Source organism: Strix aluco, chromosome 5 (genome assembly GCF_031877795.1).
Source record: "Strix aluco isolate bStrAlu1 chromosome 5, bStrAlu1.hap1, whole genome shotgun sequence".
In the NCBI taxonomy this organism is placed as follows: Eukaryota; Metazoa; Chordata; class Aves; order Strigiformes; family Strigidae; genus Strix; species Strix aluco.
The window spans coordinates 79,880,112-79,907,458 of record NC_133935.1 but is presented as its reverse complement, the minus strand read 5'-3'; the positions used below and the strand labels follow the sequence as shown (position 1 = coordinate 79,907,458).

The 27,347-nt window shown below is 38.4% G+C and overlaps 1 protein-coding gene and 1 long non-coding RNA gene across 11 annotated transcripts in view; one reads left to right on the top strand and one right to left on the bottom strand.

Moving 5' to 3' along the window:
* The window catches only part of SEMA3D (semaphorin 3D), a 142,670-nt gene that overhangs the window by 45,918 nt on the left and 69,405 nt on the right, over nt 1–27,347 (top strand). For all 7 annotated transcript variants that reach the window (XM_074827932.1, XM_074827931.1, XM_074827930.1 and 4 more), the window contains one exon: nt 17,365–17,525. In XM_074827932.1, coding sequence (XP_074684033.1) covers nt 17,365–17,525 — 161 coding nt within the window. The remainder of the gene's footprint in view (nt 1–17,364; nt 17,526–27,347) is intronic.
* On the bottom strand, nt 17,558–21,147 carry LOC141924784 (uncharacterized). 4 transcript variants are annotated; one of them, XR_012623664.1, is made up of 4 exons: nt 21,097–21,147; nt 19,352–19,710; nt 18,787–18,975; nt 17,558–17,861 (listed from the first exon to the last, which is right to left on the bottom strand). It is a non-coding gene; the product is annotated as an uncharacterized LOC141924784 (long non-coding RNA). The 4 variants fall into 4 exon arrangements; XR_012623665.1 differs by lacking the exon at nt 21,097–21,147 and adding an exon at nt 20,259–21,090; XR_012623666.1 differs by lacking the exon at nt 21,097–21,147 and having other exon boundaries at nt 18,787–19,115; nt 19,352–21,090.

Sequence of the window (27,347 nt, the reverse complement as noted above, 5' to 3'; positions counted from 1 at the left end):
GCACAATGACATACTATTTATTTACAAGCTTGTCTTTTGCTAGATTTGTATGCCACTGTGTATGGTATTCCCCTGCGTATATATGGGTTTGAATGTGTTTGTGTGAGAGGGACAGAGGAAGAGAGATCAAGGGATCTTGACAACATTTTTATAAATTCAGGAAACAGTTGCACTCACTTAAGCCAATGAATACAGAAACTGAAAGAGCTGACATGAGTTATGAAAGTTAGCAATAAAAACCCCTTAACATATAGCCAGACTTTTCACAGCTAGGCTTTTTGAGATAATTCCCAATAGCAGCATATACCATATGGTGATGGCATTTACTGTGGATTTGACATTCACAATTAGTGAATTCCTCTCGACTTCAAAAGCAGATAGCCTTTGGCAAGATCCTGATGGATGCATTTGACAGGTAAGGAGGGGGAGAGAGAAAAATTACTGAGGTCAGCACAGGAAAAAAATTTCAATGAAATCTTAGTTTAAAATAGTGGCAGAGACCTGCTGGGAGTGGTTGTGAAAATGCCTGAGCTCGTTTAAAAAGACAATAAGCGGATGATTGATATTTAGGCCCTGACCCAAACTTTTATTAGCAACTTTATAAACCTTTCAGTTTGGCTTGAGTGATACAGTTTCCTATCCAAACTTATCCACCTATATCCCTGTAGGGGAAAAAAGAAACAACAGATACAAATGGCACATAAATCTTAATTTGGAGAGCTGTGATGGAACTGAAAAGCCGAAGGAAAGAGAGTTATCAAACTTTATTGTGCCTTCTTTTGCCTTTTTTTTGGGGAGGGGGGAGGGTGACAGGACTATTTTTCTTTTTCTACAGGGAACAAGAAAAAAGTTACTGCTTTGTTTTCACACTTTTGCATTGTAAATGGTGCAGGTAGTGCTTGTCATAATTAAATCATGTTTTTGTTGTTGATAACAGCATGGCAGATGTCCTGACTATTTAATATAGTTGTTAGAATTAAGCTTGCTTTCCCCCGCCCCCAGTATTCCAGCCAAAATAACTCCAAGGTTTCTGAGAATAAGATGTAGGAGAAATGAACTGTCTTGCCAGTTCTCATAAAATTGTTACAGTCATGTCATTGACAAGTCCTGGCATCTCCATTCTTTGGAATTAAGACTTGAAATATCTTGAGGAGGATAATACAGGGCCCTATCCTTCTTTATGGAAAACTAACCAAAACTGGCCACATCAGGAAGCTCTGAAAACCTGGTCATGCATGTGTATTCATCTGGCTTCTAAGGGTGTTGTCTTTCAAGGGAAGGTTTCATCCCTTTCCAAGTGCAGTGTGTTTATGGGATGGCATAGCTCCATCTTCCCAGAAGGGCTGAGGACTTCCTCGGGCAGGAGAGCTGGAAGCAAGCAGGACTGCGGTTACTTCATCTCACAGCTGCAGCCCAGCACACCTCACCTGAGGGCTTGGGGACTGCTTCTTCCCATGCCCTGACAGTAATGAGAAGAAAGGGAACACCAAATGATGAACGCTGAGGATGAAATGTAGGAGACAAGAAGAGAGAAAAAAGAAGAGGGAACAGTATTAAAGGAACACAGAGAGGGAGAAGATTGAAAGAGAAAGACAGAAGTCAGTGGTGGATAGAGGAAGAGGAAGAAGGAGCAGGGTGGGTTAGCTAAAAGAAGTGTCTATAACTGCAAGAGTGTTTTAATAAACCATAGTGCATCACAAATCTTCTGTATTCAGACAGCAATTAAAATTTTAGAGCCTGTCTGCATGGCAGTTATGGGTTTTCATCTTCTGTGAGATAGCTTAAGGGGAGGAAATCTGTGCTGGAAATGTTAAGATACAGATATTCCAGTGAATGATGTGAGTATCGACATGATGTCATGTCCTTTATTGTTTGCCCCAGTTCTAAAAAATCATACACATAAAACTACAAATGCACACAAGTCAGTTAAAGTATCTTTTAATACAGAGGCAAAGTCATGTATACTCCACCTGTGTTAATATAATAAGCTATGATCTTTAATTACATACCTCATCCATTATTCCCACCTTTTCCTCAATTCATTAATTGAATAATTCTTCAATATTTCTTTTTATCTTCTTCACTTAGACTTTAGCTTTTAGATATTGGTACATATCATTCATAACCCAGAAACTGTCACTGCTCTCATGATGCTTCTAGGGTGCTCTCACTACATAGACCTTAATTAATCTATATCTCTTAAATACTTTTACGGGATTATGAGGTGGATTTATTATTATGTTAATATTAGAAGAAGGTCAAAAAACTGTATTCTAATAGAAGATTACCATCTTTAAAAAAATAGGGTCTGATTTTTGAATAATATTCCATAGTTTAATAGTCTTTGTATAACAGTACACTCAGGCTCAGAGCAACAGTGTGTGTTTAGCCTTTGTTCTCATGTGGCTGGAGATACCCTGTGACCACATCCAAACTGCAGAACTCTGCAAGCACAGAAGTGACATTCAGCTTCCCTAATCTTACTGTCTGCTCCCTCATTTAATATACTCATTCCCACCTCTACAGCAAATACAGAAGAAGATTTTCATATACCAGTCTCATTCAATACCGACATTTATGGCATGGCATCAGTTCTTTTACTGAAGAAGGGAAGGTTCTGGGTTGTAATTCATACATATGAACATGTTTAATTCATATTGTGTAGACAGTCTTATTTCTGTCTATCTTTTTGGTAGCAGTTTTTGCCAGTTTATTGGCAGGTACATTTATGCAGATTTTTTTCTGTGTGTTTCTAGGTTTTAATTTATAGGGAGAGACAGAAAATAATTAGACCAGAAGGCTGATTGCCTTCTAGGAAAAAAAAATTTTAACAAGTCAAACTTTTTCAATTTGTGGCCCTCTTAAAATTTTCCAGTAGAAATGTAGACTCCTAACTGTAATTTGAGCCTATTGATTTGCTTTATTTTGTTGCTTTTCATGGACATCTTAGAATTAGTCTGTGCACTCAAAGAATCATAGAATCATAAAGTTGGAAAAGACCTTTAAGATCATTGTGTGGAACCATTAACCTAACACTGCCAAGTCCACCACTAAACCATGTCCCTAAGCACCACATCTGCATGTCTTTTAAATACCTCCAGGGACAACTCAACCACTTCCCTGGGCAGCCTGTTCCAGTGCTTGACAACCCTTTTGATGAAGAAATATTTCCTAATATCCAATCTAAACCTCCCCTGGCATAACTTGAGGATGTTTCCTATTGTCCTATCAATTGTTACTTGGGAGAAGGGACCGACACCCATCTTGCTACAACCTCCTTTCAGGTAGTTGTAGAGAGTGATAAGGTCTCCCTTGAGAACTCCTTTTCTCCAGACTAAACAACTCCAGTTCCCTGAACTGCTCCTCATAAGGCTACCTTTATAACTCTTAAGAATACATTTATATTAGAGAAGTGTTCATCCTGCTTTCTTGGCTAGGGGGTGTGCCCCAGCCCAGATTTGTACATTGTCACCGGTGACATATCCACCTTGACACGCACAAACACATTTCATTGCCATGTGGGAGTAAGTCCATGCCCCAAAAGCAAGCCACACTTGCTATGACCAGTGCTGATTTGGTCAGAGGACCAGGATCTTGTGTTGGGACACACAGGAAAAGGCAAGACTGAAGGCAACCTTTGGCTTCTAAAACAAGATTTACTTAACACTGTTAAAAACAGCTATGGCAGTAATTTAAATCTAATAAACAGGAACATTATTCTCAGTTGATTTTTTTTTTTCTTCACATTGAATGAATTAAGCTGCATTGTCACTCCCACTAAAGTCATGGCAAGAGTTTTGCCACTGGAGTAAATTGAGGCAGGATTGAATTTTCGCTCCTTCTTGCTTTTTTAATCTTAACTAAGTGAACTAAAGGTATGCAATTCTGCCTCCTCTGTTGAAGGACGACAATGCTAAATCATCATCTCCACATGTAAATTAGCCATGTCTAAAAATTTATTAGCTTCCTGCAGTGTTTTGCATACATGATTTTCTTCCCCCTAAGAGTGATGCATTCTTACAACAGGGTGAAAAAGAAAGCAGGTGACAGGAATTCCTTCAAAAACTTGACTGGATTAGTACATTTCCGTAATGTTCTAAAAATGATCCTTTGAACATGCTACTTTACAATATCAAGCATCCTGTTTTCTAAATAATTTTTGCTTTAAGCATGTTTCATTTTATAACTGATGAGATGTTTAACTGTGGCATTAGATCAGATAATTTGTTCTGTTTCAGTAAAGCTGGCTTATTTCCATGTCATGCATCATTTAATTATGCATATAAAATATAGTTACAGTTGTATAGCTCCATGAGCCTCATTTAAATTGTCTGTGACATTGCGGTAATCCCAGTACCACGACTGGGGGTGTTGCACAACTATGAATGGTTGGATCGTGGTAAAATGTACAAAAAAAGCCTAGATATGAGCTTACATTTCTGCAGCTGTGCTTGCTCTACAGGAAGAGGAAGAAAAATCAGTAAAAACATGCTTTTGTGGTAATAGCAGCAGCTGTAATCCTGAATGCCGATGTAGATCAAGGAAAATGTGCTGAGTGAGGAAGTGCTGCTTTTCTTGAATCCCTTGTTTGTTGTTTAATTCATTTTTGATGAGCTGTTATTTCTCTGAAAAATCTGCCTCAGATTCCTTCTAGAGTAACATAAAATGTTTATGTGAGAGTCTTAGTTTCAGATGCTTGTCTAGTTATGAAATAGATTTTGCCAGATTTTTCTCAAAAATGCTTTCTGGAGGCAGTGAACATTGAGACAAAATGTACCTTGGGTTGAAGATGGATGGGCATTGCTGTCCATGTGAGGAGGGATTCTTGTATATGCTGTAGAATAAGTATAAACTTGAAGGGGTTTATTACGTTTTAGTAACAGGAAAAACAGCAAGTTTCTTACAGACATTTTTTTCCTTTTTTGAAACTCGTGAACTTGGAGGTCAGATCCAACTACATGTTGCATTTTCTGTCATATAATTATCATATATATAATGTCCTGGAGAGCAGCCTCCAGTCAGTGACATCAGCAGTTTACATAGTAGTTGAACTAAGAATAACCTTAGAGAACTGACCCGTATCAACCTCTTAAGAGTGTAAACAGCTTGTAGCTCACAACAGTTTTCTTTTTCTCGTGATCACAAAAGGGCCTCAATTGGATAAAAAAAGAATTGTGTTCACAAAATACCAAACTATTCTGCTGAATGTTCACTTGATTAAATCTCAGAAGATGAGAGAAAAAAACCACAAGAGTAAGACTTTGTGAAGAATGAGTAGTCCCTTGTAAAAAGGAAGATGAGACGACGACAACACTGAAAACTGCTTCCCTAAAAGAAGAATGTGGGGAAGATACATGATCGGCTTCAAAGAGGGTACATTCAGAACTATTTTTCTAATTGCACTTTTACTAAAGACATTTGTAAAGTAAACCCAATCCTGAGCAGTTTCAAAGATCCCAACCTTGTTCTCTTTCTATGCACTAATTTGAGGGCATGATCCTCTTGACGTCAGTGTGTGTCTAGCGGTGGACATCTGTGGTTGCAGCGCAGGTCCTCGAGTCACATCCTATTTCCCTTTCCGCCCTCCCCATTTCTGCTGTTCCATTTATAGCCAAGTTCCTCAAAGAAGGGCTGAGGGGTGCAGGGGAGGTCTGTTCTGAAGTCAAAGTCCTTTCGAGATAAATACACAACGAGTTAGCAGAAAGGGACAGAGACAAAATTTCCTTTATCACACCAGAGTTCTATCAAAGAAGTCAGAGGGATTAGCTAGCTGTGGTTAAGACAGGCATTTAGTCCAGGGTGGGAGTGACAGAGGTACCTTTTTTCCACTAATTCAAGAAAACAGGCGTTCCTGTTTGTGATCCAAATCCTGGCTGTCCCAAAGAAATATACTATGTTGTACCACAGAGTTTCATGGCTAAGATGTTACTGAAGACACTGAAATTTTATGTTCAACATATCTGGCAGCTTTGGGAAGACTGTACAAATCCCTCTGCATCATCCATGCACCCTGGATTTCTTTGAAAAATATTTCTCACTGAATATGTAACACAACAGCAGTCTATATGACACCCACTGGTGCCCCAAAATGCATAAATAAATGTAAATATTAATAATAAAATTATCACCCTCCCCTACACTCCAATATTAAATAATAGATTATGCCTATATACTAATGATTGACAGCAGGTAATATGATGGTGCACATGGTTACCTTGTGTAGACATACGTCTCTGATGTCCCTTGCCCTGCAATTTTTAGTTAGTATGGTTCTATCACAACATTGCCTACCTAAGTCTACAAGGCAGATATATTAGGTCCACCTGCACATCTGCACATGGGACTGAATCTGACAGAGGTTGCTAGGCACAACTCCAACACAAACAACTAACATATAAGGGAATTAGATATTCAATGATGTCTAGATTTAATGGCTTTGTAAGAATTGTGTCTCCTGTCAATATCAAAAAGTATAACTGATAATTATATTTCACTTTACCATAGGAGAACATTGTGCTGGTTCAAACTTTTATAATGTGAATTGGTCTTATTTTCATTGCTGCAAGAGGTCCTTTGCTATAACCAGTGCAAAACTATTTTGAAAACCTACCTTCACATTAACAAAGTGAGTTACCTTGTTACACTTGCTTGCTTTTTATCAAATAAATTATATCTGGAAAACTGGAAAAAGAATATAAGGAGAAAAATCTTTGAAGTTTCCTGGAAACAGTCATTCTCTACATTTAAACAGCATTTTCTTAGAGTGTCCATCTGTGCAGCTACTGCTGTACCCAGTCATTATCTGTGCCAGATAATGACTAAGTGACTTAAACAGTGCTTCCCTATAGCAGTTGCTCTTCTGTACTGCGCTTCTCTAGCAGTTTAGAGCAAGGCTATTCATTTTGCCTTGTGAGCTCAACCAACAGTCATTATGGTAGAAACTGCTAAAATATTAATGCCCCATGCCCCTACTGTCATTATAAAAGTTCTCATTCCTCATTCAGAGCATGGGAAAGAAAGATTATCTGGCTCATGTCAGAGAGGGAACCCCCCTGCAGGGACAGGAACAAGCAGTTACGTGTGGGGAGAGCAAGCAGGAACCTCCTAAAGCAGGTTTTCTGCCAACAGCGGAAATATCTGTTCTACTGACAGGTAAATCTGCTCACAGAGGTCCCTGCACTTCACCTCCTTTCCTGTGCAGGCACTCCTCCCACCACAGCCCCTTCAGCGCTGCCAAATGCTGCCTTTGCTCCCTGGGTAGCAGGTCACACTGGTGAGCTGGTTATTATTTCCCAGAGCTGGTTTCACTCCTTTACTGTATCTGATCTGCTTCCTCGTCCATCTGGACCTGTCTTGGTTGAGTAGAGAAACCAGAAGAGCTTTCCAAAGCCAGTAATGAGGAAATTTCCTTGCCCTCAGGGGGACTGAGGGAAGGGCATTGAAGGACCATCAGTACTTAAAGAGATCTTACAGGCTCTCTCAGACAGTGGATTCATGGCAGCTGAGCCAACATAACAGCGTGCTGCTTCTGGAAGGAGGATATCTCCCTCCCTGCTCCCTTCTCCCCAAACACACATATCCACTTCTTTCCCCCCTCATCTGCTCCCAGATGCATGGACCTGCCCTTTCTCTTGCACGAGCTCCAGCTCTTGTCAGCCCTTTTGGCAAGGACAGATGCTATTAGTAGTTAGGACTTTGTATCTTATTTAGCTTTACAGCCTGACCATACAGCTTGTGTGGGCTCTGATCCAGTGCTTGGAGTCAGAGAGAAGAATGGCCCCCATGGCTTCCTGCTATACACTCAGGGCTAGACCCTCAGCTGATAAAATTATTTCAGGTCCCAGTGGTTAAACTGAGGGTCTGGCTCTGAGTCTTGATGTGAGTGCTAGTGGGGTGTGTGTCTGTGTCATGCAGAGGATGGGGAAGGGTGGGACATACAACTTGAACGCTCTCATAAAAATCTGTGTTGCTCACAGACACTGGTTATAACTTGTGCGCAGTATACAATTACAGTAGTATGGAAATTGCAAATAGCAACGATAGGCCACAAATCTGGATTTTTCTGTCTGTGAGCTGTTCTTTAAGTCTTGAAAACAGAGGCACTAATGAAATAACTGAGCAAGCAAATCTGTTTTGCATTAACTGTCCTTTGCACTGTCAACTCACCTTCACAAGTAGCTCATGCTGCTCTGTATCTCTCCTAAGCCTGTTAGTATTGATATTAATGTGTTTTCCAGGCCCATGACATCTGACACTTTTATTACAACAGAGTTGTTCATGCCACTGCAGTTTGAGGTATCTCATCTTTTAGCATGAAACCTTGTCTGCTTTGTTATGAACATGACACTCATTAGGAAGCTGGCAAATACGTTTGAAGCTGGTGAGAAAAATGTTAAAGTGAATGTATTATAAAGATATCTGACCATTTAAAAAACAATATTTTTCATATATAACAGCTGTAGGCTCAGTGGAGCAAGTCCTGGTGTCAGATGTGCAGTCTGAGAAAGCAGCTCTGAATAAAGCAAGTCAGACTCTCAAAGAGATCTGTCAGCACCTATAGGTAGCGTCAGACCAGCTACTGAGCCAAGTCCAGGTTTCTGTAGCCAATTATACCTCAGATTTACTTGAGAAAATTCCTTGCAGGTTTCAGTCCTGGACACTGAAATCCACAACAAAATTCTCATTTGCTCCAAGTGTGAAACAAAGTCCACTTGTCTTACTTCCTAAGGCTGGAATTTCATCAACAAAGCAAAAACTGAGTAAGGATTTAAAAATGTGCCTTGTTCTGTACAGCTGCTAGCAGACAGTATAAGCAGAAGAAATAGCACAACCTGCTGTTGTTTTACCAGCCCACAGATACTTAGGCTATAAGATGTAGCAAAGAGCTCCTCTGTCTGTCCTCAGGATGCTGTGTACTTCTCCAAAGAATATCATGTTCTCAGAAGTTTCTCTGAAGATGCAGTTAGTAGAAAATTGTAGGTGCAGGTGCTTGAAAATACTTTAGCCATTTCTGCATCACTCTGAAGAAAGTAAAGTCTGAAATGAAGGGTTGGTACTATTTTGAAGGCAAATGCAATATAATGACAGTAATTTGTTTTGAAAGGAGGAATAGTACTGCATATAATTTTATGAACCATACTTTGACAAAGGAAGAGCTATGTGCCTTAAAGTGCTAAATATGATCACCATGTTACATTTTTAACACCTGGATGTACTTGCAAAGGACAGTACACATCTCCATTGAAGCAGGAAAGAATGAGTCCACAGCTGCAGAGTGGAATGTGTTCATTTATGCAAGTTAATGCAAGTCCCAGATCTCTGAGATGGTTTTGATGCTAGACGTCTACTAGACACAATCTACTGTCAGTGCATTTTGTTTGTGTTGCGTGTTCCTCAGAGTGTAGACTAATCTCAACACTTCATTCCCCGTGGCTACGTCCTTCATAAGATTCATACTTTTTGGATTGCAGGTCATATGATATGTACCTAAAGGTAGCTGGAAGGTTTATGAGATGAGATAGTAGACTAGTTGGAACAGCACAATCGATTCACAGTGAGTCTCTCAGCTTTTTTCAAATCAGCCAGTCAAAGAGGGTTTAGCCATTACTTCCACCTGAAGCCTATCATTGCTCTATTGCTTTCTATGTATTTGATTGGCTGATAGATTGGGAGAGACAAGAGGCTGGGTAACGGTTAACCAGGGCATGAATGAAATTGCTTTAGTTTGAGTTCCTCCACAGCATCTAAAAATTGAAATTCTAACTAGAGAGAGCGGGAGTAGCAGAATTCATTTAAAGCTTCCCTTTTCCAGGGTCAGTAAATTCATAGGCTATTTGCCATTATCGATCTAGTAATGTGGGTTTTCAGAATAGCTTTAGGAATAGGTGAGTTTATATGCCATCTCCCTCAGAATAGGGCAGAGGTTTTACCTCAGCTGCTTGACACTCAGTTCATTGGAAGATGATTTTAAAAGACAGGGCTAGAGTGTGGTCCCTATTTAAGTTGACAGTTCTTCATCAATGTGGTTAAGAAGAAAACTGGCTTCTGATTTCAATAATGGCGTCTGCTAGAAATAAGAAAGAAGTCTTATGTTTTTAAGGAGCAATATCCTCTCACTATTGGGATACTGTGAAGGAAATCTGAAATAAAACTAAAGTGGAAGAAAGCAGATTTCAGTCAAATGACTCAGATCATTTATGCATTGCACACGCTGAAGGTCTGTGAGAGGTGAAGGGGGAAAAAAAGTAAGTTTGGTCTTGGCAATTGAAAATGAGGAAATAGAGGTGATGAGTCCATTGTTTGCATGTTCTGCCTTTCATTTAAAGAGGTTTGGTACTATTTAAGTCTATCAATATGCCAGACATTCTTAATGGACAGATATGTGTGATGATGTGCCAGTGATTATCTACACATTACCAAAGCTCATATGCTTGCTAATCATTTATATTGAATTACATTTGTTGTGCATATTCTTTAAATATCCACAGTATTCCTTTAAAAAAAAAAAAAAGGTGATTTAATCTTGCCTTGGAAACAACAGTGTGTTTGCTTATGTTGGCATTTGTACAAGAAAGATAAACCACTTAGGAAAAGGGAACCTGTGCAAATCCGTGGTCTTAGATCTTCTTCAGAAAAACAAATGTTTCACTCAGATACATTTTCAGTTGTGCTGTCTAAAATTAATTATTTGGTTTGGCTCTGTGAAGTTTGTGAATTGGGCATTTGCATTTTTTTGCCAATAACATGAAGTCACAAAGCAGCTTTTAATCATCTCTGCAATAATAGCACTTTACAAGTTATTTGTGCAGCTGGTTCACTAGTCAAATTTATTTGCAGCTAAAATGCAATTAAAATACACTTCTATAAACACAAGTGAGAATTGTTTAGTTCATGCTTTAACTGGGTATATTTTTGGTGGTAAGCACCTTCCTATTTTGTTTTACAGTATTACCATTTTTGGAGATTTAAAAAACACTGAGTCAGACAAAGACAGGACTGTAGATTGGTTATAGCCACCGGCTCTGAAATAGATGAATTAAATAATCTGCAATAGTCTCAATTCTGATCTTGCAGAAGCATCTCCTTTTAAGTGAGCTTTACTGATGTGAAAGAGAATCAGGTCTCACAGCATGAGGTACTACTTTTTTTTTTCTCCCACTTTATGGGTGGAGTAGGCGTTGCAAAGTTACCTGAAGATAAGATGATCTGTCCCTTCTCAATGAAAGATGTAAAAAATATCTTCACAGTGCTGCACAGAGAGCTATTGCTTAGTTACCATTGTCTGTAATGATGTTTTGAGAAGCATAATGCATAATGCAGCTACTTTAATTACAATTTTTCTTGGTTGTAACATGCTGACAGATTTGACGTCTATCAGTAAGTATTTGCAAACACAGATGTGGGAAATGCTAAGTTTGCTGATTGCTGAAAGGCCCATAGAAGTCAGAATGCCCTCAAGTGCCTTAAATTCTGCAGCAGACTTTTCCTGAATTTGAGGCAATATTTGAAAAAGTTCTCTTTTCAGTGTCACCTTCCTAGTCTGTAATATCCTCCTGGAGAACAGTTCAATACTAAAAGAGGAACAGAAGTGCCTAACCCCCAAATATGTGGTGGAGTACAAGGTAGTTTAGGGGACTACTCAGACAAGATTTTGATACAATATTGTGCCAACAAGAAATCATATTTTCTCTGTTCCCAGTAATCCATATCCTTTTGGAAAGGCCCTGATGTGCCATGAACATGACATTTTCCTCCAGGCCAAATAAAATTCATTGTAGAGCAATGAGAGCCACATGGTATGCACAACAAATCATCATTGTCCATGGTGAGATGCAGCTAAACAAAATATAACTTTCCTCTTGTAATGTAGTAAAGATTAGTAGTAGACTGGAAATATTCTCTTTGCCTTTATACAAGTACATCTGGGGTCAATTGGATCTTTTAAACTCATAATACTTTAGGAATTAAGTAAATTGCTATATTCATGCTATATTGACATCTCTCTATCCCCAAAATTTAGCTGAGGATTCACACAATACCCATGTAAATCGTCATGGGTATTTTCCAGCACGTGAAGAGACTTGCTCCTATCTAGAGGAAAATTATGTGACATTTGTTTTTTACTGAATATGAAAATTACAGAATTATATATATACAGCCTTTAAATTCGAAGTCCTTCAAAGGTGTCATTAGATGTAGCTGTTTTGAAACAGGTTGAGGAGTTCCCTTTTTTCCAATTTAGGCATGTTCTGTCATTATAAAAATGTCTGTGACTGACCAAAAAGTCAATTCTGAGCCTCGACCAAGCAGTTCCAGATTGCTGCATGCTTACACCATGCTGGAGTCAAGGAATGACAGCGTGGGCACCACATATGTGACTTGGGGCCAAGAAGTCTAAATATGCTGTATAAATGTAAATACATATTATCAGAACAGGATGATGTTTTTTTTCATTCAAAGCCTTTATGCCGTGGTTCTGCTGCTGGAGACTATTTAAGTAAGGAATGATCATGCTCTTGTTAGCCAAGTCCACCGAGATACTTTTCTAAATGAATAAAAACCAGTCACTATTCCAGCTTCTACCACTCAGCAGTGAAACATTAACCCAGAAAAGGAGTTTGGTGGATATTCATTTAGTCACCAGACTGGAAAAAAATATTTAATTTTCAGTAAAACAGCAAATACACACTGTAAGCTGAGTGCTGAACATGTACTCATGAAAGACCATCTCTGTAACTAACTTTGTTTCTGTGCATTGTGAGAATGCTGTTTCTATATTAACCTGCCTACGGAGATGCAGCAATTCAAATCAACAGCTTTCTCTAAGCTCTAAGCCTTAAAACCATTGGACAAATGTGCTTTTCGTAGTAAATTTTTCCAGTGTAATATCCTTGGTGATATTAAATATATCTCACTGTGAAGGGAAATTTCAACCCATAAGATTGGATTGTTTTGCTTTTATGGAGTGAGAACAATGATTAATTTGGCTGTAATTTAATCAGTTCTCTGTTAATGTTTACTTGACAAATTTTATTGGGTTATGTTTCAGTTTTAATCTTACCAGTGGCCATGTTCAGAGTCTTATTTACAAGGCCTGATACTTCACCATTTTGCAGCTTGTGTTGTCATTTGCATCAGTAAGAAATCAGTATGCAATGCTGTCACTTCAATCTGGAACGTTTTACAGATGTTTTCCTTATGATGCAGTGAAACAAATGACTGTACAAGGCACAAGGCAGGGCTCATTCCCACTTGGGTGTTTCAGTCATGAGACAGCTTTTCCTCCCCATTGTAACTGTCCTTGGTGGTTATTTACTGAGAAATACTAGAAGTGTTAAGTGATAGATAACAAATGTTCTTTTGGGATGGTCACTACAGAGATCATTCCTTCCAAATAAGAAAGAAATGGGAAGTGGAGAGCAGCCTCTGTTGTCTCCTTTCAGTTATGTAGAGAATCAGGTCTGCACATTTTGGCATGTGACACACTTGCAATGGACTGCATGAATCTAAGCAATGAAAGTGATTTAGAGCATTTGTACAAATGTATCATTTATCCTTGCTCAGATCAAATTCCTATGGCTGAAAATGAGAAGGAATTTTCCTTCATATTCTGCATCTTAGTTACCCATGTCCCACAGGCAAGTACTGTTATATGACTGGAAGCTTGTCATCAGAAGAGATTTAAAAGTAACAGAGGGTGATATGGATTGCTGAAATACAGTAGCCTGTGAATTTCATGACTCTCTCCTGTTAATGCCCATCAATGTCTAATTACTAGATATTGCGATCCTGTATCCCTCTTCTTCCCTCCATTCTGTGTACTCATCGGGACATAGAACTGTTAAATAGGGACTTAATCTAGACTGCAGAATTTATAAAGCATTAATTATTATATACAGTGGATCAGAAAATCTAGTAATGCAGCCAGCTTTTATGGGTGGAGAAGAGAAAGACAATTACTCAGAAATAATGTACTCCAGCAATGCTCAGCTGATAAACAGTACTTTAGAGATCAGCAAGAAAAATTTGAGTAGCCCAAGGGAGCTAAAACCTCCTGCTGTGCTGTGACCATCATCAGAGAACCCTTTCCCAATAAACAGCTCCATCATACCCAGTACCAAGAATTTCCAGTTAGAAAAAGCAATGGAGGAGGTTTGTACAAAGCATGACGTCTAATGAAGACACATCTACATCACACACAGAAAATGTATGTGTGTAACAGAGAACCCAGTAACAACAAGTGTCAGGAAGAACACACCTTTATTTCTTATTGGGTAAAAACACACTAGTGAAGTTTAGAGGGCTTTTCTTTTTCCTTTTTAAAATTTGCATTTATTTATTACGCTTGCTTGGCTATTCTTCAGCCAGGCTATTCATCAGCCATCTCTAGTGTAAGAAATAGTTTGGATAGGACTTAGGTTTTTATAGTACCATGCTAACCATACATTGTTCCTAAGTGATCTTGCTGTCAATTAATAAGCAGGCCTTTTAAAGTGTTACTAGTTTAAAAAAAAACCCCAAACACTTGACATCTTTGTCTTCACAAAACTTACGTGAGAAAGGACAGTGCTGGTGTAAAGCAGTGTAGTGCTTAACGTTGGTTTTAATATATCAATGTGAAGTAAGATTTTTTTCTAAGTATTGCCAAATAAATCTCACCTAGGGGAATAGGAGCTGCAATACAAGACAATTTGTTTTCAGACTGTACTGTAACAACATTCAGCAGTGAGCCAGACAAAACCACACGAGCTTAAGTAGAAGCGACTGAGCCAAAAAATAATTGTTGTAATTATATACCAGGTAGTCAGATTAATAATTATAAGATATTTTTTCTCCCACAGTGCTGTTTATTAGCCAGCAACAGTACGTAATCTTTGCTTTGCCTGTCACATGTTATGTGAGAGACCTTGGAAAAAAAAGTTTGGGTTTTTTTTTTCTTTTTATTTCATTCAGGAGTTACTTTGCAAAACTCTGGTCCTGATTTTTATCATGATCAGGAAGTGTAAATAACTTGTGCTATAAGTCTGGCTTCTCTAGCAGGAAGGCTACAGTGTCCCTCCAGTGCCAAGAAGGTGGAAATACCTTTAATTTTATGTTCAATTAAATACAGTATTTGCCTTTCTATCCAAAGATTTCTGAATAGTTTAGCTTGGAGAGTTTGCTTGTGGAAGAAGTGATTCACATGTTTATTTTTGTTCTCCCCAAATTAATGACTACCCGACAAGACTAAACTGTCATTGTGCTCTTTTCTATACGTTGTTTGTGTCCTCATCCAGAATTACGTCCACAGAGTATTCATTAAGCAAAAGGCTACAGAGTTTTAACTTTTACAGCCTTTTAGCCTTTTTACAGGTGAAGCATAAATTCTTTCATTAGTTTCATAGAGAAACATGTCTTAATTACCTTTTGGAAAAGATTGGAAGCCACTATTAAATCACAGTAAAACTTAAGTGTCAAATTTGTGCTTTAATAGGGAAAACTTCCTCTGCAGAGAGGGCAAGGATGCAGGAACAGCTACCCATTGCCACCTCTGTAAGGAAAGCAAAGACCTCAGGATCTTAGAGGTGTTGCTACTGGATGCTCCCCTTAATATGCCTCTGTATTGCCTTAATTTCAGTACCATGCCCTAGGGATATACTTCTGCTCGATGGCTGTTGATTCAGATCTCAATTCTCAATTGAAATGATAGTAATTGAAAATTTATTTGTAGCAATTCTCTATAATGCCACTATAACTTAATATTAGACAATGGACAAATTGAACTATATATCAAACATTCTGTACACCTTGTGGTTGTTACCTCCTTCCAGTTCTTATCAACATTATATATGGCTTAACATCCAAGTGGAAATTAGTTATGAGTGGTGTCCCTCGAGGGTCCATACTGGGACCAATGATATTTTACATCTTCACCAGTGACATAGTGGGATTGACTGGACTCTCACCAAGTTTGTGGATGACACCAAGCTGAGAGGTGTGGTTGATGCGCTTGAGAGAAGGGATGTCATCCTCATTTAATTAGACTAAATGATCTTTCAAAGTCCCTTGACAGACTGAAGCAATGAACCCATGTGAACCTCATGAAGTTCAACAAGGCCAAGTGCAAGATCCCGCACCTGGGTCGGGGCAATCCTCAATATCAATACAGCCTGGGTGATCAGATTGAAAGCCACCCTGCAGAGAAGGACATGGGGATACTCGTGGCTGAAACATTGGATATGAGCTAGCAATGTTCGCTTGCAACCCAGAAAGTCAGTCATATCCTGGACTGTACCAAAAGAAGCATGGCCAGCAGGTTGAGGGAGGTGATTCTGCCCCTGTACTCCACTCTCATGAGACCCCAGCTGCAGTACTGCATCGAGCTCTGGGGTCCCCAGTACAAGAAAGACATGGACCTGCTCGAGTACGTCCAGAGGAGGGCCATGAAAATGATCAGAGGGCTGGAACACTGCTCCTATGTAGAAAGGCTGGTAGAGTTGGGATTGTTCTGCCTGGATAAGAGAAGACTGGGGAGACCTTATTTGTGGCCTTTCAATATAAAAAAGAAGCTTATTTATAAGAAAGATGGAGAAAGACTTTTTACCAGGGCCTCTAGTGACAGGACAAGGGGCAGCAGTTTTAAACTGAATGTAGACTAAAATTGAACATAAGGAAGAAATTTCTTATTATGAGGGTGGTGAGGCACTGGCACAGGTTGCCCAGTGAAGTTGAGGATGTCCCATCCCTGGAAGTGTTCAAGGCCAGGTTGGACTGGGCTCTGAGCAACTTGATCTAGTGAAAGATGTCCCTGCCCATGACAGAGGGGTTGGACTGGTTGAACTTCAAATGTTCCTTCCAACTCAAACCATTCTGTGAGTCTGTGGTACCTGACACATTTAACCCCTGTTTCCTGCTCCTGTGTATTCTTTGCTGGCATTGACATTCTTTTCTGCTTTATACGTAGAGCACCAAATATGTTGAGCTATTGATGCTTGATCATGTGTATCCATGAGTATGGTGATATAATCATACATTCATTTTCTTACAAAGAAGGAAAAGTACAGCCCATATTTTACAAAAAAATGTCTTTTTTTAGTTTTAATTTCTGTCAAATTTCTGTTTGCTTTATGTCATAGAGATAATTTATTAAGAAAATTTCATACAGGAAAATGTTTTGTGAAGGTAAATATTACCCAATTTGGAAGTAAAAAAAACCCAAGGAAAACCAAGATTAACAGGAACTGTATTATGGCCCTAGAAAGACACGCTCTAAGACTGCAGTTATCTCACTGGTATACTCCATGCTGGTTGCATATATTTATAAAAGACACCAATGAGTCATATGTAAACATTTTGATTATAAAGATTTTCTTCATTTTCCCACAGACTTGCTGCTTTCAAACAGCTGCATCCCATTCCTGGGCTCAACAGAAGGGCTTGATTTTCGAACCCTACTGCTAGATGAGGAGAGGGGCCGGCTGCTAATCGGGGCTAAAGACCACATCTTCCTGCTCAACTTGGTTGATTTAAACAAAAATGTAAAAAAGGTCAGTTTATTTTTCACAGAGTTCATCTCATAAGTTAAATTTTATTCCTTCTCTTTTTTTTTTTTTTTCTCTTTTCTTCACTGGGTAACTGGCAGAGTCATTGTGCAACGTTGTGTACCAGGACTTGATAATCTCACCTCCCATAGTTATACAGATTATCTTTAATCAATTGAATTTCTCATGCTATATGATCTCCTGTGAGACTAATGTCCTGAAAAAGGTCAGGTACCTGGAGGAGCCCTGCAGTGCATGAAAGTCACATCAAAATATCAGTAAATAGTCAAAAAGGCAGCTTGGAGTGTTTGCTTCTTAATTTCTCTGGTCGTGGTCACCCTCCTGAAATTAAAATATTTGAGAGAAGGTAACTGAATACAGCTCTTTCCTTGCTTCCTGGTATCACTGGAATTACTTTACTGTGATATTAAGCAGAGCAGAGGCAATTTAGATTGTTTAAATGATAGTAAAAATGTTAGTGGCAATTTTAATATTAACATTTATATTAATAACCAGAATTACTAGTTATAGGAGAAGCTTCCACTGGGATCTACTGTGCTCCCTTGATGATGCCCTGTGACAATGTGTTAACTCCAGATAATAAGATGTCAATTTAGTCTTCAGTTTTTCTAGCAGACACGATGAACTGGAGCTTTTGTACAATTAACTGCTACATGTAAAAACCAGATGCTTGCACAGGAACACACATGAAAACTACTTTCCTGTTTGTTCCAGATATACTACTTACTGAAGAAAATTTAAATTCTCAGCTGTGTTTGATATTTTCTTTAAGCACCAGAAGGTGGTTTTAAATTACTGTGTTCTGCTGTCAGCTCTGAAGAGGTAACTGACCCTGAATTAATACAACTGCAGAGCAGAGGCTTAGCAGGTGTAACAGGTGTAACATTTTTCCCCACATGTTTGAGTGCAACATTTGCTGTCATTGTATAGAAGAGATATGGTCCCAGGCTGAATATCTAATTTCTTATTTTGACTTTTGCAGTGTTCGATATGCCAGTTTAAAACTGAGGGTTCTGAGGGTTTCAGGAAATTTCTTCCCTGAGATGCTTTATCAAACACTTAACTTGTGTCTGCCATGTCTGTAGTTTACTCAAAAACCAGCACCTCCTGAGATTATTGCATTAATAACAGCATTATTCATATTGCAGATTTTCAGACTACAGATTGATTTCTGGCATAAGCTTTCTGTAGAAAACAAATTTTGTTTGTGTGAAAAGCAGATTTCTTTCTGTGGGATGCTGCTTACCTCCTGAGAAATGCTGAGTGCTGTCACCTCCTGTTATGTTCGGCAGGACTTGATTAGTTCAGAGCTTTCTGGAGGCGGCAGCACCCTGCGTGATCCTCCCCTCTGTCCAAGCTGGTAACATTTTCCCTTTAGCCAAACCACTGCTGACCATTATGGATGTTGTGCTTTCCAAGAAGAGCAGAACACAGACTAAACCAGGAGAATCAGCATGAAATCAGACAGTGGCATTTAATATAGATATTGTAGAACAAAGACTCATTTCATATTGGAATGAAAATTTGTATTTCATAAACTGAATGGAGAATGTATGCCTGCATATCTGTGGTAACCTGAAAGAAGGGAATAAAGTTCATAACCAGTGGCATATATGGACTATAGAAATTATTGTCTGCAGGTTTAAATACTTCTACTTAGTTTAACCATTCAGGTAATTTTTAACTTTTCAGACAAAACACTGAGCAAAAGTGTACTTAAATACCTAAACCTGACTGAAAACCTCTGAAAAACATTCTGATGTACTGACTTCCAAGATGTCTATGGGCATTCAGCAACTTTTTAAACTTACCCTCTTAGGTCAATGCCCAGGTAACACGAGACAATATCACACAAGTGTTTCTCTTTGGTTCCTCTGTGCTGGTCTGGTAGAAACTTGTTTGGGGAGGGAAGAGATGAGATGAAGTTGTGCGAGAGGGTGTGTATAAATCTCAGTCACTGATGAGGTTTCTATGCTAAAGAATACTCTCCAGTAGCAGCAAAGTGTCAGAAAGTAACATTTGCCGGGGCTGTGTTTAGACTGACCGTGGTTTGGGTTGGCGCCGGGCCAGGCGGCTCCCTTCCAGGCTTTCCCGGTGTGAGGAAACCACACATGTTGGGACTACAAGGGTCTGAAGTGTGTCCTTTGTACTCCTCTGGAGTAAGGGTTGTCTGGAAAAATAAAAAAATATCTGCTTATACGCAGTCACTAAAATGAGAAGTAATTGATTAGAATATTAAGTTTCTGCCTAAAGTGTTGTGTTTATTAATGATTTTGAGGAAAGAGGGTTAAAAGACAGCAAGTTAAGGGTGTAAGAGAGGCATAAGAGCTTTGAAACTAGAATGCCAGATTGTGCATAGTTTGAGGTTTTCTTTCTTTAAAACAAAAGTGAACATGAACTGTAGAATGCTCTATGCTGGGTAGATTCAGATTACTTTAAAAAAGTTCTTTGTTATATTAGGAATTACTGATACCTCAAAAATCCAAGTCAGGATCCCCAACAATTTGCTCTTGGAAAATCCTCATCTGTGGATATAATTACTTGGCAAGATTATATTGTAGAGTCTGATGCTCTATATTAAGACATTTCTGGAATAGTATTCAAAGAAACATCCAAAGCACTGTGTTCTACTCCCTTTTCTAATGTATACATATATGTAATTTAATAACTTCCTCTTTACAGCCTAATTATTTACTTAAATTAGTTAATTTAACTTACATATATTAAGTTATGGCTTTATTTCCTGGTATATTTTTCCTGATGAAATAAATCAATTGTTCTTCTGGAGTCCAAATTTCTTAAATCATTGTAATTTTTATTTAATTTATTGTGTAATTGGTTGAAAACTTCCTTAGCTGGCAGCTTGAAAAAAATCCATCCAGTTTCCAGTGCTTGCAAATCTCATTATAAAACAGTAACTACCATAGTATAATAGAAAAGTCCTCCAGGAGGACAAGACAAATGCAGAAAGCTAAACTGGTTACACTCTACAAATATCTAAAGCTTAGCAAAGGATAATCATCCTTCTGCAGCAGGGATATAATTTCTGTGAAGTTGTCCTGAATAGAAGCCTCTAGCTCCTATTGCAGGAATAGCATTATCAAGTGCAATAGTACTTTCTTGAAAGATACTTTGGTGCCTGACAAGTGTTGCAAGCTATTTGTAAACTGGAAGATTTGTGGTTCCTTCGTATGAGTAAAATAAAGATGTTCAGCAAAAGAAAGCAGAAAAGAGCAGCAACCTACATCTATCAGGGCATTGCAAATGTGAACAATAAATCTGAAGACAGCTATGGCATAACCAGTAGAAGTGCAGTGTGAAAAAAACCCCAAACAAACAAGTTTAATAGCATGAGAGGCTAGAAAGTTGGAGAAGAAATTCTATAGGAATCCTAAACTCTAGGATCCTGCTGAAAATATTACTTTGGTACATAGAATTTTCTTGTGAATTTGTCTAAAGCCTTTGTTATTTTACTTCTTAAACTAAATAAATACTAAATACAAAATGTTGTCAGCTGCATAAGCACTTATGAAATAGCTGCAAAGAAATGGTGCACCTTTCTGTAAGTCCTGTGCTCACTAGCAGTGCAAGCAGGGTTATATGTCAGCACTATTATCACTGTGTAATCCTCAGTGTGACCCGCCCATCTCTGCAGGAATAGGAATGCTATCAAGGGCTGACAAGCTTTTGAAAAGCTGCCAACCTGCAGGAGCTGTCAGTGCTAGAAGACACAGCCACATGTGGGCCAAATAGATAAACATGTCAGATCCCCAATAGCAGCTTTGGAACAAGTTGTTTTCATCTGCCCCAGTGTGTATTGGCACAGGGTCACAAATTTCGTCGCTTGGAGCATCCTCTGTTTGTAGTTGCTACTATTTTTTTGACATTACCAGGTGCAGCTGTCTTGTGAATTATCCTTTAATGCCCTCTTGTATTGATTTTTATCTGTATTTCACAGTAAAAAATCCATATGCATGTATATATATCAGCTGGGAAAATGCTTATGAAATAGCTGTAAAGAAATTCTGCACCTTTCTGTAACTCCCGTGCTTACCAACAGTCCAAGTGGGGTTATATGTCAGCACTATTACCCTTGTGCAATATCTGCAGTGTGACCCACCCATATCTGTGGGAAGGGGAACATATATACAAATATATATGCATATATATGTAAAACAACACCCTCAAGGTATAGGAGCCAAATTTTACTTCATTGCTCTGGGAAGCCTCTTGTCAGTCTATATAAGTGTGGCCTCAATTAGGACTGAAGCCAGTGGGAATTTAGCCAGTATTGAAGGGCAGCTTTGGTTCTCGCCATCAAGCCAGAGCCTTAGGAATACATACAGAGTCTGAGATGTTTACTGCAGATGTTTATTGTTTATACACAGTAAGGACCAAGATTGGTCCTTCCTAAACAAATATATGCTGCTTATTCTATAACTCAAAGGAATTTAGCTTTCTGCCTGTCAGCAGAAGCTTTAGACTGTCTGAAGGTGAAGCTTTCTTGACCTGTCAGAAGAAAAGTCTTGCCAGGAAACATCATTGAAGGCCAAAGAGTCACGTGGAGAACACTGGAGATATCTGAACTTCTGAAAGTGGGGTCATGAGGACTGGACAGTCTAGAACAAACCCAATGGAATGGGAGGAGGATGGTCATCAGTCCATCTGGGATCATGTTGGTTTGTTCTCAGTCTCTGTGAGTAGAAAAAGTTCTAAGAAACTCAGTGAAGTGAGGCTGAGATTCGACAGGGGCATGATTTGACCCTCTGCACATGGGGAATTATTTCCCAGGGGTGAATTCATACTGATGGCCCTGCTTCTGAAACAAAGGGAATTTTTCTGGGTGTTGCAGTTCATAGGATACTCATTTCCACCTATTAGAGTATTTCCCTTCCTCCCAAAATTAATAGAAATAGAAACCATCTTGTCTATCATTTACAGTAAAACAAGACTGGTTTTATTTGGTATCCGTATAGTTTAGTGTCCTGTCCCCAAAGACAATCATCAGTGGGCAGTGAAAGAAGAGTGTAAGAAGAAGCTATAATTGTTCTTCAGGTTAGGGACTTCCAGAGACAGAGGTGATAACTTTGTGGTTGTTAGCCCTTGGAGGGCTCTTATGTTTGAGCTATTTAACTCTTGTTTTGAACCTCTGAAAACCTTTTGAAGTCCATAAAATCATTAGACAGACTTTAGGCACCTGTGTAGACAAGGCAGAAGCTTTTCAGCAGTGTTTACAAACACAAAACAACAGACAGGGGCAAGACATGAAGAAAGTAGTACGTAACCAGAATGACAGCCATCCTAGGTGGAAGAGAGTGTCTCTGTTATTTCCTTTTGCATTGTTGACATAAGTTATGTTTCCATAAACATCCGCTATCATTTTTATATTTTACCCATGTGTTTAGGTGTAGAGAATTGCTAGTATCCTGCACTCTGAAAACATTTGCTCATACTGGGCTTTGACTTTTTCAAAGGTAGGATTTGTCTTCAGTCTGAAGTGGTAAACATGTCAGGAGCAATGCCATTTACCCTAAAAATCCTGGTGTATGGTTTCCTTTTAGGAGGAACAGACGGTAGACAGAAGTCTGCTGTGGTTACACTGTGGAAAATGAAGTGTAAAAGCACCAAAGCCTTTCAGGATTTAATCCAGTGTAAATGAAATCAGCATCTGGTCCATTTTCTTTAAGCTTTCACATATGCTCATAATGTACACGTGAAAATGCACTTCTCAGAAAACTCTTAAGTACTGAAAGCATTGGCTACTTCTTGATTGTGTTGGAGAGTGGATCACAGTTTAAGAGGAAAACTGTGTCATGTGAAGGTCTTGCTTTGTCTCAGACAGATGCAGTATAAAAAGCCCATTTGGTTCTAATAAGAGATTCTACTCTTAACAGCCACCTGCCAAATTTAAGCTACCAAAAGTCTGTGAATGTGTCATCCAAATACACAACTGTTATTTCCCTCTGATTTCCAGTGCATTTTACTCAGTTTGACAGCACTGTCAAAATAAAGAGTGCCATAGATTGACTCTGGCACCTCCTGCAGTGTTGTAAATCACTCTGAAATGGTCCTGATTTCCTCTCTTCCCCCCACTCCCCATGCCATATCAAATTATATATTTCCAAGATCCAATTTTCTGCTACTATGAAATAATTGGAGTTGGAAATTCCGGTCAAATATCTCCCTGGATGTACATTTCAGGTACAGAAATTAGTACATCAGGTGTAGGAATACTGTTGGAAGAAGGAAGGTCTGTGACAGATATAAAAGAGGTTTAAGAATACATTCCTGGCTTTTAGGGATCTCTAAGTATTTCTGATAAAACTGATAAAAAGAAAGTTAAGTGAAGAAATCTAACTCTAAAGACAGCCTGGTTAGGTTTCAAATACAGGGAGAGCTTCAGATAAGGAACTTAGATGTATTAAGTTCCTTTGTCTGCTGATGACTTCAAGATTTTGAATTCCAGAGTACAGCAAGTACAGTGGGAGACAGTTACAAGAACTGCTTAGGGCAACCTTCCTCTTAGGATTTGTATATGAGAACAATCTGTCCAGTTCTCCAAGTTGTGGACTTTCCATACCACACACACGCATGCAACAGATGTGAGGTATTTAGAGAGCAACTGGTATACATGCACGGTATGCTAAAATCAGCTCATTTCCCCATTAATTAAAATACCCTTTGGTTTCAGCAAAATAATACCAAAAAAAGCATGAAATTCTTTCCAGTGTTTGTTGGGAAATTCAATAAGTTTCTAGTGCTCGCAGTAATTTTCAGTGAAGTGACCTGGGGTCAGTATGCAGAATTGACAAATGTCTTAGTTTTCAGGAAGCAATCAAGGAACGCCCACTCTTATGGTATTGAGGTGTGACATTTATAATATTGTCTTATGAAGCAGTGTGACAGTCTTATTGGATCCCTGTTGAATCTTTTCTCAGTGCTCCTTCATCTTACTGGTTTTCTTTGCCTTTCATTTTTCAGCTACAAATTACCAAGTTCTTCAGGAAAAAAAAGAAAAAACCCAAGTCACATTATTGTCATTTTACTGGTGGAAAATTGAGACCTGACTGTCACATATAGTAGGGCAATAGCAAAACTGGGATTAGACTGTCTCCTCGTTTAGTGTTTTTGGATCATGTTGCCCTCTTTTACTCTACCCTCTTTATGGTCACATTGGGCTAAGTCATGAATCTTTTTTTTTTTTTCAGGCAGGGAAGTAGTTTCTCATGGAGGAGAGTTTCTCAGGGGGAGTATATTGCATATGCCAGCGTGGCAATGAGTTTACAGCTCAATCTGGCTTTGTTCTTTGGAAGCTATAGTTGGGACCGTCATATGGGGGATTCACTTACACCAATGAGCTTAAGCTTCTGAGTTACGGTCTGTATGATTCACAAAGCCTTAATGAGACATTCTGGTGCCCAGGAAGCTGTAATTTTATTGCATGTCTTCCCTCAAGCATCAGTATAATGAATATCTAATACACAGAATAAAACAAGGCAAGAAATCAGGCTTTCTCTTGCTGCATCAAGAAGCTGTTTAAAATCAGTGTATTTTCCTCTAAGTGCTACCACCTTCTATTCCTTCAAAATAGGAAGGAAGCAATCCCTTTCTTCACAGGACTCAAATTCAGTGAGTGAGTGTTACAAGACATGCTGATCAGCTGATGTCTTTCACTCCAGATACAGACACATCCTGCTGGTGCTACATGTACCACTAATAAAAACACTTTGGGGTTTCTCGTACCAGAGACTGTACTGATAGAGAAGTGCTGAAGCACGTGTGCAGCATCAAGCATGTGAGAGGCTCCAGTGAAGCTCCCAGGGCTGCTGAAAGCCGTCGACCTCAATGGGACTCTCAAGTGATTGCTGCTGGCATGAACGTGACTATCTTGGGGACATGGAACTGGAAGGAGTCATGTTGGTCAATTGGTCTCACTCCCTGCTATCACCAGCAACTACCTCATGTAGCAGTTATTCTGTTCATAACCTTGTCCAAATCTGCAGTAAAGGGCCTTGTGGGATACTTTATGCAACTTCTTTAGCAACGTTGTTGCTATACACAAGAATCTTGTTACTCTGATGTTTCAGATTTATTTTCTGTTAAAGTCTACAATCTATATTTATTTATGACCAGTTTATACCCATTTCCACTGACTGTTTATAATTCTGGTCTTCAGAGCCCTTTGATTCTTCCTCCATAATATTACCAGTCTCCATGTGTATTAGTGATAATAACTTTGTGTCATCTGCACATGTTGTTGCAGAGTGCTGGGTTTTTGCTGAGTCTACTGAAGGTTGTATGAAGTAGGATGACACTATTTCTTGAGGAAGTTCTTCATGAGTAACTTTCTACCACAAGCCTTTACTTATCAGATTTTTTTTTTTTTTTTTTTGTAACGTTGCTTATTTTTACCAGCTGAGCTAATCAATTTCCATGTGGCAACTTAATAAATACTTACCTGGAGCTCTGACGAAGAGGAGCTCTAACACCTCCTTTAATGTAGTATGCAATTCAGCTATGTTATTAAAGTGCTATTCCACTATTAGAGTAGAATAAGGGCTCTTTGCCAAGTTATATTGTCTTTTGTACCATACTCCATTTTCATTGGAAAATCAAGTTATTCCTTCCCTCACTAAAAATGGGTTTGAAGCCTTACAAACATAAAATAAGACCAATAGGCCTGTAATTTGCTCAGATATCTTGTGTTCCTCCTCTTTTGTATTGTGACAATATATAGTATTTTCCACTCTTTTCCAGTATTTTCCACTCTAAATCATCCCTGATTTAGTAACTTCATTAGAAATGATTCTTGGAAAAGCTGTAATTTCATACAACAGTTTCTTTGCAATCAAAGTTCACTTTTATTTTTGAGGCATCACTTCCCCTAAGGATTTATAGTCTTAAGTGTTAGCCTAGGAACAAAATTGGATGGAGAAAGATAGCTACAGATAGATGAGGAAAATACTTGTCACCAGTGTTGTTAATTCGTAACAGATGGCAGCTTAAATGAAACTCTTACCACTGAGTCCAGCTATTACTTATGTATGTGTATAATGATGTATATATCATCCATGTATCAATTTATGTATGTAAATAATCTATTTTTTTTTAAATTCACTTTTCCCTTTTCAGTTCTTTCTTATAGTAAAAATGCATGTTTGGAGGAAGGAAAAATGTTACTTTTAGAAATTACTTTCTCCTGATCTGAAAAGGACCTTTGTGGTTTTTAATGTTTTGTTTTAATCAGAAATCAATTTCCAGCTACCCTTTAAAGCGATACCTTATCTATCCTACACTTATGTACTACTTAATTTTGTACTCCTGGGAGATTTTCTTTCACTCTGCTAGTAGAGAACTTATTAACTTGCATTTATTAGGAGATTTTAATTTCTTTCCTGTTGCTAAATTTAAGAAAATATTTGTAGAATGATTTAAAAGTAACTGTGTAAGGTTGTTTTTTCTTTATTGGGCTATAGAAGATAAAATCAGGAAATCATTACAGTAGCAGATCTTTGAAATTTTGATACGGATATTTTGCAAGGAAAATAAACGGAAGATTAAGAGAAGAAAATAATCCTGTTTAAGTATATAGTTCATGTATTTCAACTAGTTACATTCTTGCCTTAAATTCAGTAACCCCACCTAGCTATTCCAGGATTTCTGCAGACATTTCAGATACAGATGCAACCATAAAATATATATCAAATTAGTGCTGTTTGTAACATGAAATTATTATAAATTTAAATGTCAGTGTTGTTATCACCATTATTATATATTGTTTGGCTGTTTTGGGCTTTTTTTTTTCTT